Genomic DNA, 14175 nt, shown 5'->3' on the forward strand with positions numbered 1-14175 from the left:
AGCACGCTGTCGCTAACAACTGTTAGCGACAGCTTAATGGCGATAGCGGCCGTTTTTTTACCGCTTTGCATGTCAGCGATATTTATCGCTAATGACGTGCAAAGTGGGCGTTCCTCACTAGAAGTAATAGGAAGAAGTCGCTAACACAACTTCTCCCTATTAGCAATGCCCGCGAAGCGATAAAAAAACTCGCGCTAACCGCGATTATCGCTGGATTTTAACACCTGCTAAAATCCTGACTTAGCCATTGTGTTCTATGGGAGGTGGATTATAGCGACCTTTTCCTTAGCGATGGGAATTCATCGCTGGAATTCCCGCGTTACTGATGGAGAATCGCCGCTATCGCTGGTTTATTATCACCTTGGAGATAAACGTTGATAATAATGCGTTATCTCCGCGATCTAAACCAGCGATAGCCGGCGATAAAAAATACAGCGCTAAGCGCGCTTTGCGATGATTATCGCAAGTCCTTGGTAATATGGCCCTTAATTTTACAGTTGGAGGATTTTTAGACAGGAGAAAGCGAAAATTACATTTTTACAAGAATTGTAATTCTCCTGCCTAAATTGTGAAAGTTGGTATGCATGTTAGGGCAAATAGGGCTATATTAGCAAGGGCAGTATCGCCGCTTTAGCAACACTTTTTGCTGATAAAGCGGCAATATTTTTATCGCTCTATTAGCAAGCTGTCGCTAACAACTGTTAGCGACACTTTAATGGCGATAGCGGCCGTTTTTTTACCGCTTTGCATGTCAGCGATATTTATCGCTAATGACATGCAAACGTTGATAATAACGCGTTATCTCTGCGATCTAAACCAACGATAGCCGGCGATAAAAAAATACAGGGCTAAGCGCGCTTTGCGATGATTATCGCAAGTCCTTGGTAATATGGCCCATAGTTCCTGCAGAGAAAGGGAACTGTTTGTAACGTTCTGGACTGGGGTAAGAAGTTGTACCTCACTCAGGTGAAGGTTAAATATATATAGTGAAGGTTAATAATATATAGGTGAAGGTTAATAACATATGGAATGTTTTCAGTGGCACTATACTCTTAAAATTCCAAGCGCAGTGAAACAAAAGTTCAGTGGGGCTTATTTACAAGCCCCTTGCGCCGCCGGTACGCCACTTTTAAAATGGGAAAAAGTGACGTACTTGTGGCGCAAGGGTCTTTGTAAAGTACTCACACCAACTCGAGAGCCTTTACTGTGATCAAAGACTGCGGATAATGACATTTCCTTCAAACAGCGTAGTTCTTAAAAAATTAGCCTCAATGAACCTAACGTGTACAGAGGGACTCAAGTTCCTCTAAGCAGTGCGCCAGCCGCCAGTCCGTTTTCTTTTGACATTTGTACCACGTGTTGTGCGTCCAGTGGATGACACAACATTGCCTCAGACATCTGGGACATGAGTCACTGCCTGACAGATAGGTGAGGGCTTATAGCTTACACAGCCCGCATACGGTTATTGGTCCGGACCATTTGAACTAGATTTGTCCTTGGCTGTTTACCGTAGGATTCAGACATCGACTGTCATGGCCGCCTCCGGTAACAGAAGCAGCTCGTTGGGCTCCAACGAGCGGCTGCGGTACGCAGAGTTTAACCCTAACTCAGCAGACAGAGGAGAGGCTGACATCGACCGGCGACTGGTAACTACTCGAACCTAGCAAACTTCTCTCTACAGAAGCAACATCTTTTTGAAATAACATTTTACGTATTCCCTTTCGGCCATTATCTGGTCAGGCAGAGCAAGGCTGAGGCCGCTTCTGTGAATGCCTGACCCACATATGGTTTTCTATGCAACGCGGTTACTTGGCTACATGAACATTTCTGGTGCTTTAAGCACCGGTACAGATTTGGGTTGTTTGCTGTGAATCATTTGTTTGCCAAACTTTTGCTACGCTGTAATTTAATTTTGTTTGATGAGAGCTGATCACCAAGCTGTTAATGAGTACAAGTTCCTTAGTGTATGTTTCTTTGAATATAGATGAGGGTATTTCATTGCTCATGGTAACGTTTACTAATTCAGTGGTCACAGGCATATCTAATAAGACAGGACTGCAAGGATTATTTATTGACACTGATACTATGGTCGTGGGTATTCTTACTGTTTGCCTCATAGTTATATACTAGCAGTCAAGTAATGCTGGTCATGGACATTTTCCATCATATCAGACCCCCCCCCCCCCCCCCCCCCCCCGATGACCCATAATGTCCGAGTGCTACCCTGCTGGGCAAGGATGGTACAAAAAGGGCTTTAATTGTTTTATTGGCTTTGATTGATTTATTGGAGTAATTGGTATTTTGGCGCATGTTCAAGCTATAAGCCCTCTGCAAGTAATAAAGTGAATCTCCTAGGAGAATATGCAGATTGAAGGTGACTGTTACATTGTATTGTGATCTTCATATTCCATTGTGGGGCACCATAGCACATTTTCAGAACAGGTATCAAGCTATTACACTATGGCGGAGTGCTTGGTTGTTAGAGTGCTGTGAGCCTGCATGGGAAGCGTTTTGGTGTGGTGCATGAAGGACAAGAGAGGTGGTACTATCTGGTCTTGGAACTCGGTGCTTAGCGGTGTGATAGGTGAAGGGATGGGACTTATAGATATGCAAAGCATAGTGGTCTGGATTGTCAATGCTAAAAAACTAATGACAGCCATAGGGCTTAGAGCTCATTGGGATAATCAGGATCCACCGAGGAAAGAGGTGCTCAAGGGTTCATACTTGAATTGGGTGGACCAGCAAGAGTTCAGCAACCCAAACTTGGCGAGATTGACTACAGAATTCTTTCCTCATAAGCAGGAAAGATATTTAGAACCCTTTCTAGACATAATCCATACTCACTTCAGGTTTCGCACTCTTCCTGTTAATGAAACCACAGCTAAATGGCACCCAGGCAACTTAGCCTCTAAGGAATGTACATGTTGCAAGGCACCCAAAGAAAGTGTTGCCCATTTTATGTTTGTTTGCCAAGCATATTGTACACCTAGGGCAAAGTGGCTAAAACCGATTTGCTAGCAATTGGGCTCTCGATAGCATCATGTTGCCTTGCGTATTCTTAGGTCAGACCCAAGACCACTTTTTGTCTGCAGCGTGGCTACGTTTTTAAGCCATGCATGGATAATCAGAAGGAAGGTCTTGAGGCAGCAGTCCACACCCGTATGAGGCTTACGTGTAGCTGACATTGGGCTCTCAAGAAAACACACTAAGGCTTCTTATATTTCGCATGTATCCTTCCTTGTCCCATTTTACTGACAGTGCTTCCTGGCTGGACGCCTGTAAGTTAGGTCCAGCAGAAATTGGACAATAAAATGTATGTTATATTGCCACGTTTTATTTTATTTTAAAAATGTCAATCATGTATATTTAATCCTATGTGCACTATTGATAGTCTTGCCCGTGATGCGCTGACAGCACGTTGGATGCAGGTTTAAGCATGGTATTTGCGTGGTCCGGTTGTATGCATTTGTTGTAGCAAGTTTAGGATGATGGAACCATTTTATACTGTTTTATTGATCAAAAATGGTGCTTTTCTCCTTTATTATCTGTCTCAACATGAGCGGTCGTATTAGTATTAATGTTTATACAATTGCAAACCTTCTAAGTGGGTTACTAACGCATCAAAAAGGGGATCTTAGGACGGCCACGCTGCTATTACTAATTTTAGTCGTCACTTTGATTGTCTTTTTATCTGGAAACCATCTTTTATTAATGTTTTTAGAAATGAATTTCAGAGGATTTTTCCTTTTTTATTATACATTCGAACTTGAAGATCTGTCTTCTATGCATTTGCACTTTATGGGGTTGATTGTGGCTAATTTTATGTTTTTTGATATGATCTCAGTCTCCCAATGTTGTATTGTATGCATTGCACTTTTATGGTCGTAAATGACCGAAATAAAGTTTGAAAGAAAGATATGCAAAGTTGTGTTTTTATTTAGTTGGGCGCTAAGATTACATTTGCAGAACCCTCGTGAGGCGCTTTCTTCTAAGATCAACCTACTAAGCCACTCTGAAAGCCTTATGGATCGGTAAAAAGTTCGGTAGTCAGTCCGGAAAAGAAGGGGGTGGACTAAGAAATGCATGGATGGTCTGCAGTACAGTTTTCTCTATGATAGCGTGACTATGGGATGTCTAGCTATTGATCACAGTAGGTGAAGGCCGGGACCTGCACGGAAAAACTAAAAAATAGTCCTCCTGGGCCATAAATTTGTGGCATACTTCTTTAGCCATTGAGCGCTTGACTAGGATATAAATAAATATGGAGCCAAATTACCAAGGACTTGCGATAATCATCGCAAAGCGCGCTGAGCGCTGTATTTTTTGTTATCGCCGGCGATCGCTGGTTTAGATCGCGGAGATAACGCGTTATTATCAGCGTTTATCTCCAAGGCGATAATAAACCAGTGATAGCGGCGATGCTGCATCAATAGCATGGGAATTCCAGCGATGAATTCCCATCGCTAAGGAAAAGGTCGCTAATAGGCAGGTGAGGATTCAGCTGTAGAATCCACCTCCCATAGAAATCAATGGCTAAGTCAGGATTTTATCAGGTGTTAAAATCCAGCGATAATCGCCGTTAGCGCGAGTTTATTTTATCGCTTCGCGGGCATTGCTAATAGGGAGAAGTTGTGTTAGCGACTTCTTCCTATTACTTTTAGTGAGGAACGCCCACTTTGTATGTCATTAGCGATAAATATCGCTGACATGCAAAGCGGTAAAAAACGGCCGCTATCGCCATTAAGCTGTCACTAACAGTTGTTAGCAACAGCTTGCTAATAGGGCAATAAAAATATCGTTGCTTTATCGGCAACAAGTGCCGCTAAAGCAGCGATAGTGCCCTTTGCTAATATGGTCCATGGTTTTTTATGGTATACAGTAGTCTATGAGCAATTTTGCTGTTACTCTGTCTGATGAAAATAGCATTTAGGCTGGATCCTTTACAGTCGTATGTGGTAGTCATTAATTGTTCAGGCCTTTTGGTAGGACTATTAGGGAGTCTGAGTGTTACGTCACCAGCCCCGAGTACAGATAGCTGTTTGTCTTTCAGATGCACTAAATTATTTTAAAAAATGATGGATAGAATGCTTGAATTAATCTCATCCACTGGTAATTACTCGGGCTGCATCTCACTCTATTGTTATTCGGCACACCATGCCACTTCAGTTTGGACCCAGCCATATGCACATCAATCTCAGTTCCCTGGCGGCTGCGGCGGGGCAATGCCGGTCTAACCGCCCTAATTGTAATAGGGAAGTCAGAAGACCGACACTACCCTGCCCCCACGAGTCTGGCGGTCTGTGGACCGCCAGATTCATAATAGAGCCCTAAATGGGATGATGGTAAATTAAATGATAAGCCTAGTGAAGTTTAGTAAGGTGCCCTTGCATTGTTTTCAAACTAGGGGTACCCTTTCTGTGTAAGAGTTAATTCAAGCATATGAAGACGTAACAATTTCTAATATCTATTTAGCTGTGCACAAACTCAATTCTCTACAGTGTTTTGCATCTTTCCCAGTCTGGAAATGTGATATTGCATAAGCATACACCATGTCTGTCCTTCTTCTGTTCCAAATTCCATCGGTTATTTTGTGCTTTACTCACAGTGAAACAGGATGTTAAATGCACTGTACTTTTATCCACAGGGTGCCAAATAAGGAATCCAAAAAAGAGTGAGAAATTCTTTCGGGAAAATACCCTGTTACATCACCTTGGGAATATGCGTCTACTCATTTGGCCAAAAAAGAGGACATTTTAAATATGTTGTCGCCTGCCAATACGTTGATTCCACTGTTCGTATTACACACAAATGCATAGCAGTATGAGACTGAAAGGCGTCTTCTTTGTATTTTAGATTTTGAAATGTATAAGCCATGATACTTGATAGCCTAAGCCTATAGTTATGGAAAGTGTTGTAAAACATAATTGAGGAGAGTGGTCATAACAGTTATTTTTACTCTTTTTAAACTATGTAAAATGGCCATAAATAAGGAACTGGACATTCCCCACATTTGTCCAAAATCTCCTTTCCTCAACTGTATCCTTGGACTAACCTTTCTCTTGTGTTGCTTCCTACTCTGTGTATTCATGAAAGTGTGAACTCTTTGGGGACAGAGTAGGTTTTAAGCCTTCCAATGCATTTAAGTGGGGTTTATAGAAGGTCAATTACCTATTTGCGTATAATGTTCTGGTTTGCACCTTGGTTGGTAAGATAGACCCTCCCCAAGAGACGTCATTACGATGTATTTCTTTTTTTCTCTACATCACCCAGAGCTTCATGTTAGGTTTTTCTTTTGTATCTCCATACATGAAATACACCACCTCCAAAATCTTTTTTATTGTGAATAATGTATGGATTATGGGTGGAACACAAAGGCTGCCGGTCGTGTTTCATGTGAGTATACATGGCAACATTTTAGAAGAGGAAAGTGAGAGATTTTAGTAAAATATTCGGGAGATTGCTTTTCTCCCATCGACGTCTATCGAGGCCTGAATCTGGTCTGTCGTCATGGATGGGACTTAGTGTTCTGCTGCTGGAACGGATATCAGAATTGCAGATGCATGTTCTTCTTTTTTTTTTTTTTTTTTTTTTTTTTCTTATCTGCCAGGAGCACGGAGAAAGCACAGGCAGAGAGTCAGTGACAAAAATGTTGTGCACTGGCCTGCAGGAGCATGTTACTGGCAGTGAATACTATGAGTCACACTAGACCAGCCCCTGCTGCCGCCCGCCAAGGAATAGGGTTCTTGAATGCAGGAATCGGGAGGCGGGAGACTAGCCAGTCTCCCGCCTGAATCATGAGGGTTGGCCATCGAAGTCAGCATGGAAGTCCCCACTTCCATGCTGACTTGGATGGGTTTACTTCTCTATACTGTATCCAGTACATGCACAGATGGAGGCATGTAAACAGTGAATTATCCTACGCATGCCTGTCTGTTTCCTTATTTAATAACAATTTAACCCCTCCCTTCACACTATCACATTTGTCATTTTGCTTTCTATTGCTTTCACAAATTGTTTATAAATCAATCAGTTTCTAAGAAACACAACATCTGTGCTATTGTATCACAACAATGTAAATGTAAATCTGTAAAACATTTTAATTTACATGCTGAAATTGCTTATGGTTTCGAAAGCCGAGTAAGAAAGTGGAGGATTTTAGGACCATTTTGTCCAGCACCATAGGCTTCTCTTTTCAGTATACCTTCAACTGTGTGCAATCATTGCTGTCATCTTGAAATGGTGAACTACCCACTAAACAAAACGCATGTCATTCTGAAATGAGAATTGTATTTATACTTGCTATTAATTATCATACTCCAGCCTACAGTGGTGTAACCATTCCCACCAGGACAGCAAATGTATTAGTTCTGGTGTTGGGGATTGTCGTGTAGTTCCTACTAATCCATAGGATATGCGCATTGTTTGGACAACATAAAGTAGGTGCTTGGTGTCAAGACTGATTCCGAACACCCCCACGTGCAATATTGACCTGTAGACCAGCTAGCTCACAGTGCCACCGTAAGCCCCCCTAACCGACCAGGGAGCAAATGGTTTCTGGCAACCACTGAACATGACAACCCTGTCTCCCATGGATCGTGCAAACAGTACAGAACCTTTCGCTCAGTCACTTGTGCTCACTTATTCTCAGAGAAATATACAGAGAATTGGGACGATTTCAATAATATTTATTGAACCAATGTCTTTCTTGCATAAAATACGTGTGCTGCAATGATTAGGAGATAGAAGCAGATAAACATGATTACAAGCACCAAAAGCATAAATAGTAGGTAGAGTTCTCCCATGGTGCTGAAACAATGTATATAGGCAGGCATATAAAATAAGGCAGTAAGCAGGTGTACGCCTACGCTACGAACCCTACTCTAAGTGTATCTCGAGTGTGTGTAGGTGTAAAGCCAAGAATTTCCCGAGGGACGATCCAACCCCATTACCTGATGGGAAAGAGTGAAGGACCCCATCTTGGTCACGAACAGGACACCCCTCGTGAGATGTCAGACCTCGCGTGGTGATTTCTCGGCATGCAAGAACCTTTGGTGTCAGCGAAGTGCCTCCTCTACCAATCTATCAGGATGCTTATCTATTATAATAGAAAGCAGCCTTGCGATGAACGTATAGATTATTGATGTTATGGATATGTGGATAGCTCTGTCACTCCGTGTATGAAGATAGTGATGACATTTGTACATCGTGCAAAACGAGACCTTGTACATGATGTTCAGGGCGTTGTGCTAAGTCGGGAATATAACAGGATGGAGGCTTTCAAAACTCCGCTCTATGCAGTGGTTGTTGCTGTCTGTCCTATAATCTCAAAGTGACTGGAAATAAGGGAAGGCCTTTTTTGTGAGCTGCTTTGAAGCTGTTGATTTTGAGTTGTAGATAGTGTTGCTACCTTTCCAAGAGATAAATATCGGCCATTTGTAGTTGTTTTAAGAGTCTGCAAAGGCCCGGATATGATACTAAATAAGACTTTAAATGATGGTTTTAGGCATTCAATGAGTTATCATACATGTGCTCTCTTACTCATCTTAGCACTCAGGCATCCAGTCATCCACCCACTAACTCGCTCTTGCATTCATCCACTTATACAGCCATAGTAAATTCACCCACAAACTCAACATCGTACACAAAATAAATTAAAAAAATAAAAGTAGAAAAATAATAAATGCTGCTGCCTAAAAATAGCAGACATATGCTTACAATAGCAAATAAAATAAAACAGGGAAACAAGTGACCATCTTGCAACGATATTGTATATGGTGTTTCATTGTTTTGAAGTTCCAGCGGGGCAGCCACATTTAGAACTAACGTGTTGGCCATCTTGGAACAGTAAGGCAGTGAAACTATGAACAATACCATTCCATGATGGTGGCCAGGCCTAGAGGCTGTGGCCTCACAGGATGCAGTGCTCTGCAGATAAAATGATTGGCAAACACACAGCCTGTTAGCACTGTCTAGGGAGGGGAGAGGTAGTATGCCTTAAAATAATGAAAATAAAAAAGATGAGCAGGAAAGAAATGGGTGGGAAAACTGAAAATCTGATGTACTGGCTCATCAGTCCAGGCAGTGAAGCACACTCATTTTTAGGTGGACATGCTTGAGAACAGAAAAATGGCATCATTCATAGCGCACTAGAGCCAATGTCAGAAGTGCCAGACCCATTGCCCCATGCTAAATGTTATCAAAGATGCCAGCGGAGTGCTTTAGCCATGGACACAATTATATATATATATATATATATATATATATATATATATATATATATATATATATCCAATGAAAAAACCCCAAGGTTAAGGATAAATTCTAGTTAGGAAAGCTTAATTACTTCATTCTATACAAACCCAACGTAAACTACACAAACATTAGAAATTCTAAAGTTATAGTTGCGTGTAGTTTAAGATGTTTTTTTTTTTCTTTTTCTTTTTAAAGTCTTTTTTATTAACCAAGCTCGAAAGACCACATTATACATAAGCATTGTCGTTGGTACATCTGTTATCGAACACAGAGAATCCGTGTCAACAGGTTCATGAATAAAGCGGACAGGTGTGCTATCTCTTATCACATCGTTAGTCCCCCGCTCCCATCCCTCTATACTTTTGCCACCGCAACCACACTTTCTTCCATTTTTTGACACATCCCCTACTTTTTTACACTGTTTCCTCGGCCCTTTGGCACCAATCGAGGTCTTGTTTCCACTCCTCCACCTACGGGGGTGAAGGTGCCCCCCAGTTCCTTGCAATGTTCTGATTCGCCACACCCGCTGACAGAGCCAGCCATATCCCCACATATCTGGACCATTCCGTGTCACCTCTAATCATTAATAGAAGCCATTTTGGTTCTAGTGGAACAGGCTCACCCACCACCTCTGACATAGTCTCCGTTACCCCCCTCCAGTATAGGGACACTTCAGGACAGTCCCACAGTATGTGCATAAAGGTCCCCTCCTCCCCGCAGCCGCGTGCGCACAGCGCCATGAGTGCCCTACCCCAAGTGTAGAGGTGGGTGCGCGGATAGTATGTGCGGTGGAGGATCTTGAGCTGTACTAGGCGAAATCTGGAGCATATGGCAACCTCTCTAGAGCTCTGAATCTCCTCCTGCCAGTCCTCGTCATCTATGTCCCCCCAGGTCCCTGACCCAGGCCTCTCTAAGAACAGTCAGAGGGTCTGGTGTGTTGTACATCAATTTGCGATAAATCGTGGAGGTTGGCTTGTCCTGGATGGGATCCAGCAGTAACCTGTCCTCTAACGGGGAGTAGTCTGGAATGGAAACCCCACTGTGGGTATGTGTGTGCAGAGCGTGCAAGAGCCTCAGATACGGGTACCTCTGCGAGCGATGCAAATCATACTCTTTTTGGAGATACGCAAACGTGCGAGGAGAGTACCCACTCTACACATCCCCCAGGTAGTCTATACCTATTAATTTCCATCCCTTAAAGCCAGACAGCGCAGCCACCTCGCTCAAAGGGTCCCCCACTCACAGCGGGGTTTTGCCTATCAGTTTCCCAGCCCAGCCCAGTAGTTTATTGGCTTCCCTCCAACACTGGTTCACCACTTTAGTATGTTCCGGCCATTCCAGTCGCGATCGACGGGAGTACAAGAGGGGTTCACAATTTCCCTGGGGCATGACTGCTCTATCTACTCTGTAGGCTGGCTCCTCCACCCCCCCCCCCCCCCCCCCACCTACGTAGGCCCAATCGTTAATGACCTGTAGCTGAGAGGTCCAGTAGTACAGCCTAACATCCGGCACAGCTATACCCCCGTTGTAGACTCCTCTTTGTAGCTTCTGTTACGCGATTCAAGATGAGTTTTTATAGAAAGAAGAAATACAGGCTTCCTAACTACAACTTATCCTTAACCATTGTTTTTTTTCATTGGATGTCAATTTGTTTTATTTTTAATTTGAAAAAAATTCAAATCGTGCAGTTTACTGTCATCAAAAGTAGTGTCATTGAGTGGAGTGTGGTACAATAGAGTGGAGAAGAGTGTCATGAAGTGTACTGTCATACAGTATAGTGGAGTGGAGTTGAATGTAGGCTAGTGGAGTGACATACAGTGGAATAACGTAGAGTGTAGTGGTGTAGAGCTGAGTGGCGTGGAGTGTCATATAGAGGAGTAGCATAGAGTAGATTGTTGTAGAGTGCAGTGTCGTACAGTGGAATAGCATAGAGTGTAGTGACATATAGTGGAGTGGCCTAGAATGTAGTGTTGGGCAGTCTAATAGCGTACAGTGGAGTGGCGTACACTAGATCGCATACAGTGGAATAGAGTATCGTGCAGTGGTGTACACTGATGTGACACACAGTGGAGTGGCACAGACTAGAATAGCATAGAGTGTAGTTTCATAGAATGAAGATGTGTACAGTGGAATACTGTACAATGGAGTACCATACAGTAGAGGGACGTACAGTGAAGTGGTGTGCACTGGAGTGTCATAGAGTGGCATACAGTACAATAGCATAGAGTACAGTGGTGTGGTGTGGAGTGGAGTGACATACAGTGGATTCGAGTGGGGTGGCGTACAGTGGATTAGCGTATAGTGGAGTGGCAGAGTGTAATTACGTGGAGTGGCATAGAGTGGAGTATGGTAATTGAAACGGATGTAGCGTGAAAGTGTGTAAACAGATGTAGATGTAAAGTGGCAGGAATATACCTGATGGCATATAAATGGTAATTTTTGGTGGTATGTGCGAATAGTGTAAGTAGTGTAAAAGTTATATTTGAAAAAAACAGCTATCTATTGTGCAGCAGTATACTGTGGTAAGTTTGTGGTATACCACAGTACATGCGGATGGCAAATCAGTATTTGATTGGCTAATGGCTGTGTTTACCAAAGGAAAAAGGCCACCATGCAGTCTTTGTCAGAGTTTTGCTGCGTTCAAAATTTCCCTGCATTGTGGGTTAGGGTCTTAGATATAGGTAAGTATTAAGTTTTATTGTTGTTCACTACCTATTACCACTTTATTTAAGTGGTAATAGGTAGATAATTTTATTTGTCATTTTCTATATATTTTTATAGCAGTCTAGGGAGAACTGCGCATTTTCTTTTTGTAGTATGGTAATGTGTAGGTATTACTGCGCTACTCAGTAGACTTTTTTGTTCATATTTAAATATGTTAAAAATAGAAAATATAATTTAGTACTCAATATTTCTAAAATATAGTGTATTATAATGTAATTAAACATTTTTTAGCATGTATATCATTTTTTTGCGGGGACCACGGTACTCCTGACGCAGAACCGCAGCACTCTGTGCATTTTTTAAAAAAATATATAGAAACTTATAAATAGTTTCCCTACCTTTTACCACATTACGAAAGTGGTAATAGGTAGGGGACAAATGCCAAACCTAATGCTCACCTAGATCTGAAGGCATAACGCAAAACACAGCTAAACTGCACCTAAAAACAAAAACAAGATGGCTAGCTTGAGCTTTTGTAAAGGCAGTCATTAGCCAATCACCTAATGACTTGTCATCGCTATGTACCGCGCTACTATATCGTGGAGATGGTGTCCATTGAACCACCCGTGGCAATAATGTATTCTTGTATAACATCAGGGAATTGATTTCCAAACATATATCGGTACAAGTTTTTCACCTAAAACCAAAGGTTCTTTTAAGAACCAGCCTACTGTGTATGTAAATCATGTTTAAAAATGTGTCTCCATTTTCAGGTTGAACCTAGTCAGCGCTGGCACTGTCTTGTCGAAATGCTGTGTGTATTTACTTTGTGGGTTTACAGCCCACCCATTGCTTTTCATTTGTTTCTTTCAGTATCCTTTAAAAATCTTTGCTTCCAAGTGGTTAATCTTTCCTATTTGTACCTCCTTTACGTTGGTTATTCACTCCCACGGAGCAGCGCCTCATTACTTGTAGCCTTCTACTTGTCCCATTTTAACAACTGTAAAAGTGACTACTTTTTCCATTGTATAAGAGAACTCCACATGAGCGCTCAATAATTTCAGTTGCTCCAAGCTCAGACTTCTGTAAACAGGGCTGTTATTCTTGTTGGATTTTTAGTCACTGGGAAATCAAGTGATTCACCCAGAATCACAGGATATTGAGTTGATGCTGAGACTCGAACGCTGTTCCTCAGATCCAAAGCAGGCAGCTCTAGTCATTACGCCACATGCTTTCCCCTTCTCCGTTTTGCTTTTTTTTAAATCACCTCCCATCCACCACTTCTTTGTGTTGAAGACCCCCATTCCCCTCCCATCCTCCACACTTGTGTAAGCAGTTTAATTCTGCGAGAGCTCAACTCTGGGCATACACCGATCAGGGATCTTCAGAAGTGGAGGGGGCTAGTGTATCTTTCCATGTCATCAAATAACTCTGCTTCACGCCGCTTGATATGTTTAATGGCCCCATCTTTCCTGGAATGGTTGTTACATAATTTGAATTGCAGTTTGTCTGCTCTTTACATGAAGCATACTGAGCAGGCATAGGTTGGAGGGAGAAGTGGCCAAGCAATCCAAGTGTGACACTTGGCACATTACACAATTTCTCTGCACACCTAAAACCTAGTAATAATCTGTTAACAATTATTTCGTAAATTGTAATCCCAATCCTGGTGCTATCTCTTCTTTTCCCCTAGTTGAGGTCCGATCATCATGGGTATATAAGAAATTACCTTTACTTAGAGAAGAGAATCAAAAAGATGACGTTTTTATTGACTGACTTTCTAGTCGGATTGTTTTATATTTGCTGTCTAGAGAATGCTTGTGCCTTTTGTCCATTTTAAAGCTTAATCAGCAATAAGATTAGATGTTTGTGTTTGCTTTTTCCTAACCAAACAATGTTTAGTTTTGTACCCTCCTCCCCTTGCCCTGTTGAATGCCCCCAAAACTCCTGCAGCTGCTCCAGTCCTGACAATCGATCCCGCCTTCAGTCACGGAAACACACTGCCGTTGTGGACTGCAAGCCATCTGCCTGCACCCTCAACGCTCTGTCTCCATTTTGCTGTTTGTCCTCTAAGTTTTTTTCCAACCCTAATTATATGTGACATGCCTTCTTGACTGTATTCAAACTTTAACGGACAACTCGATGGGTTAGTCCAGTTGGATTTGTTGGACTGAACCAAGACTACATCTCTCAAAAAACACTGATTGACCGGAGCCAAGAAGTCACGAATCAAGTTTAATCCTTAAATTGAGCAAGAAT

General features: G+C 42.3%; 1 protein-coding gene across 1 annotated transcript in view; it reads left to right on the forward strand.

Annotated features, from left to right (window-relative positions):
- Positions 1-1394: 1394 nt before the first annotated feature.
- DNAJC15 (DnaJ heat shock protein family (Hsp40) member C15) overlaps positions 1395-14175 on the forward strand; it is a 174812-nt gene continuing 162031 nt past the window's right edge. Inside the window, exon 1 of the mRNA XM_085621815.1 lies at positions 1395-1646. Within this exon, the coding sequence (XP_085477941.1) occupies positions 1533-1646 (114 nt within the window). The 5' untranslated portion in view covers positions 1395-1532. The remainder of the gene's footprint in view (positions 1647-14175) is intronic.

This window comes from Triturus cristatus, chromosome 8, assembly GCF_964204655.1.
Source record: "Triturus cristatus chromosome 8, aTriCri1.1, whole genome shotgun sequence".
Taxonomy (NCBI): domain Eukaryota; kingdom Metazoa; phylum Chordata; class Amphibia; order Caudata; family Salamandridae; genus Triturus; species Triturus cristatus.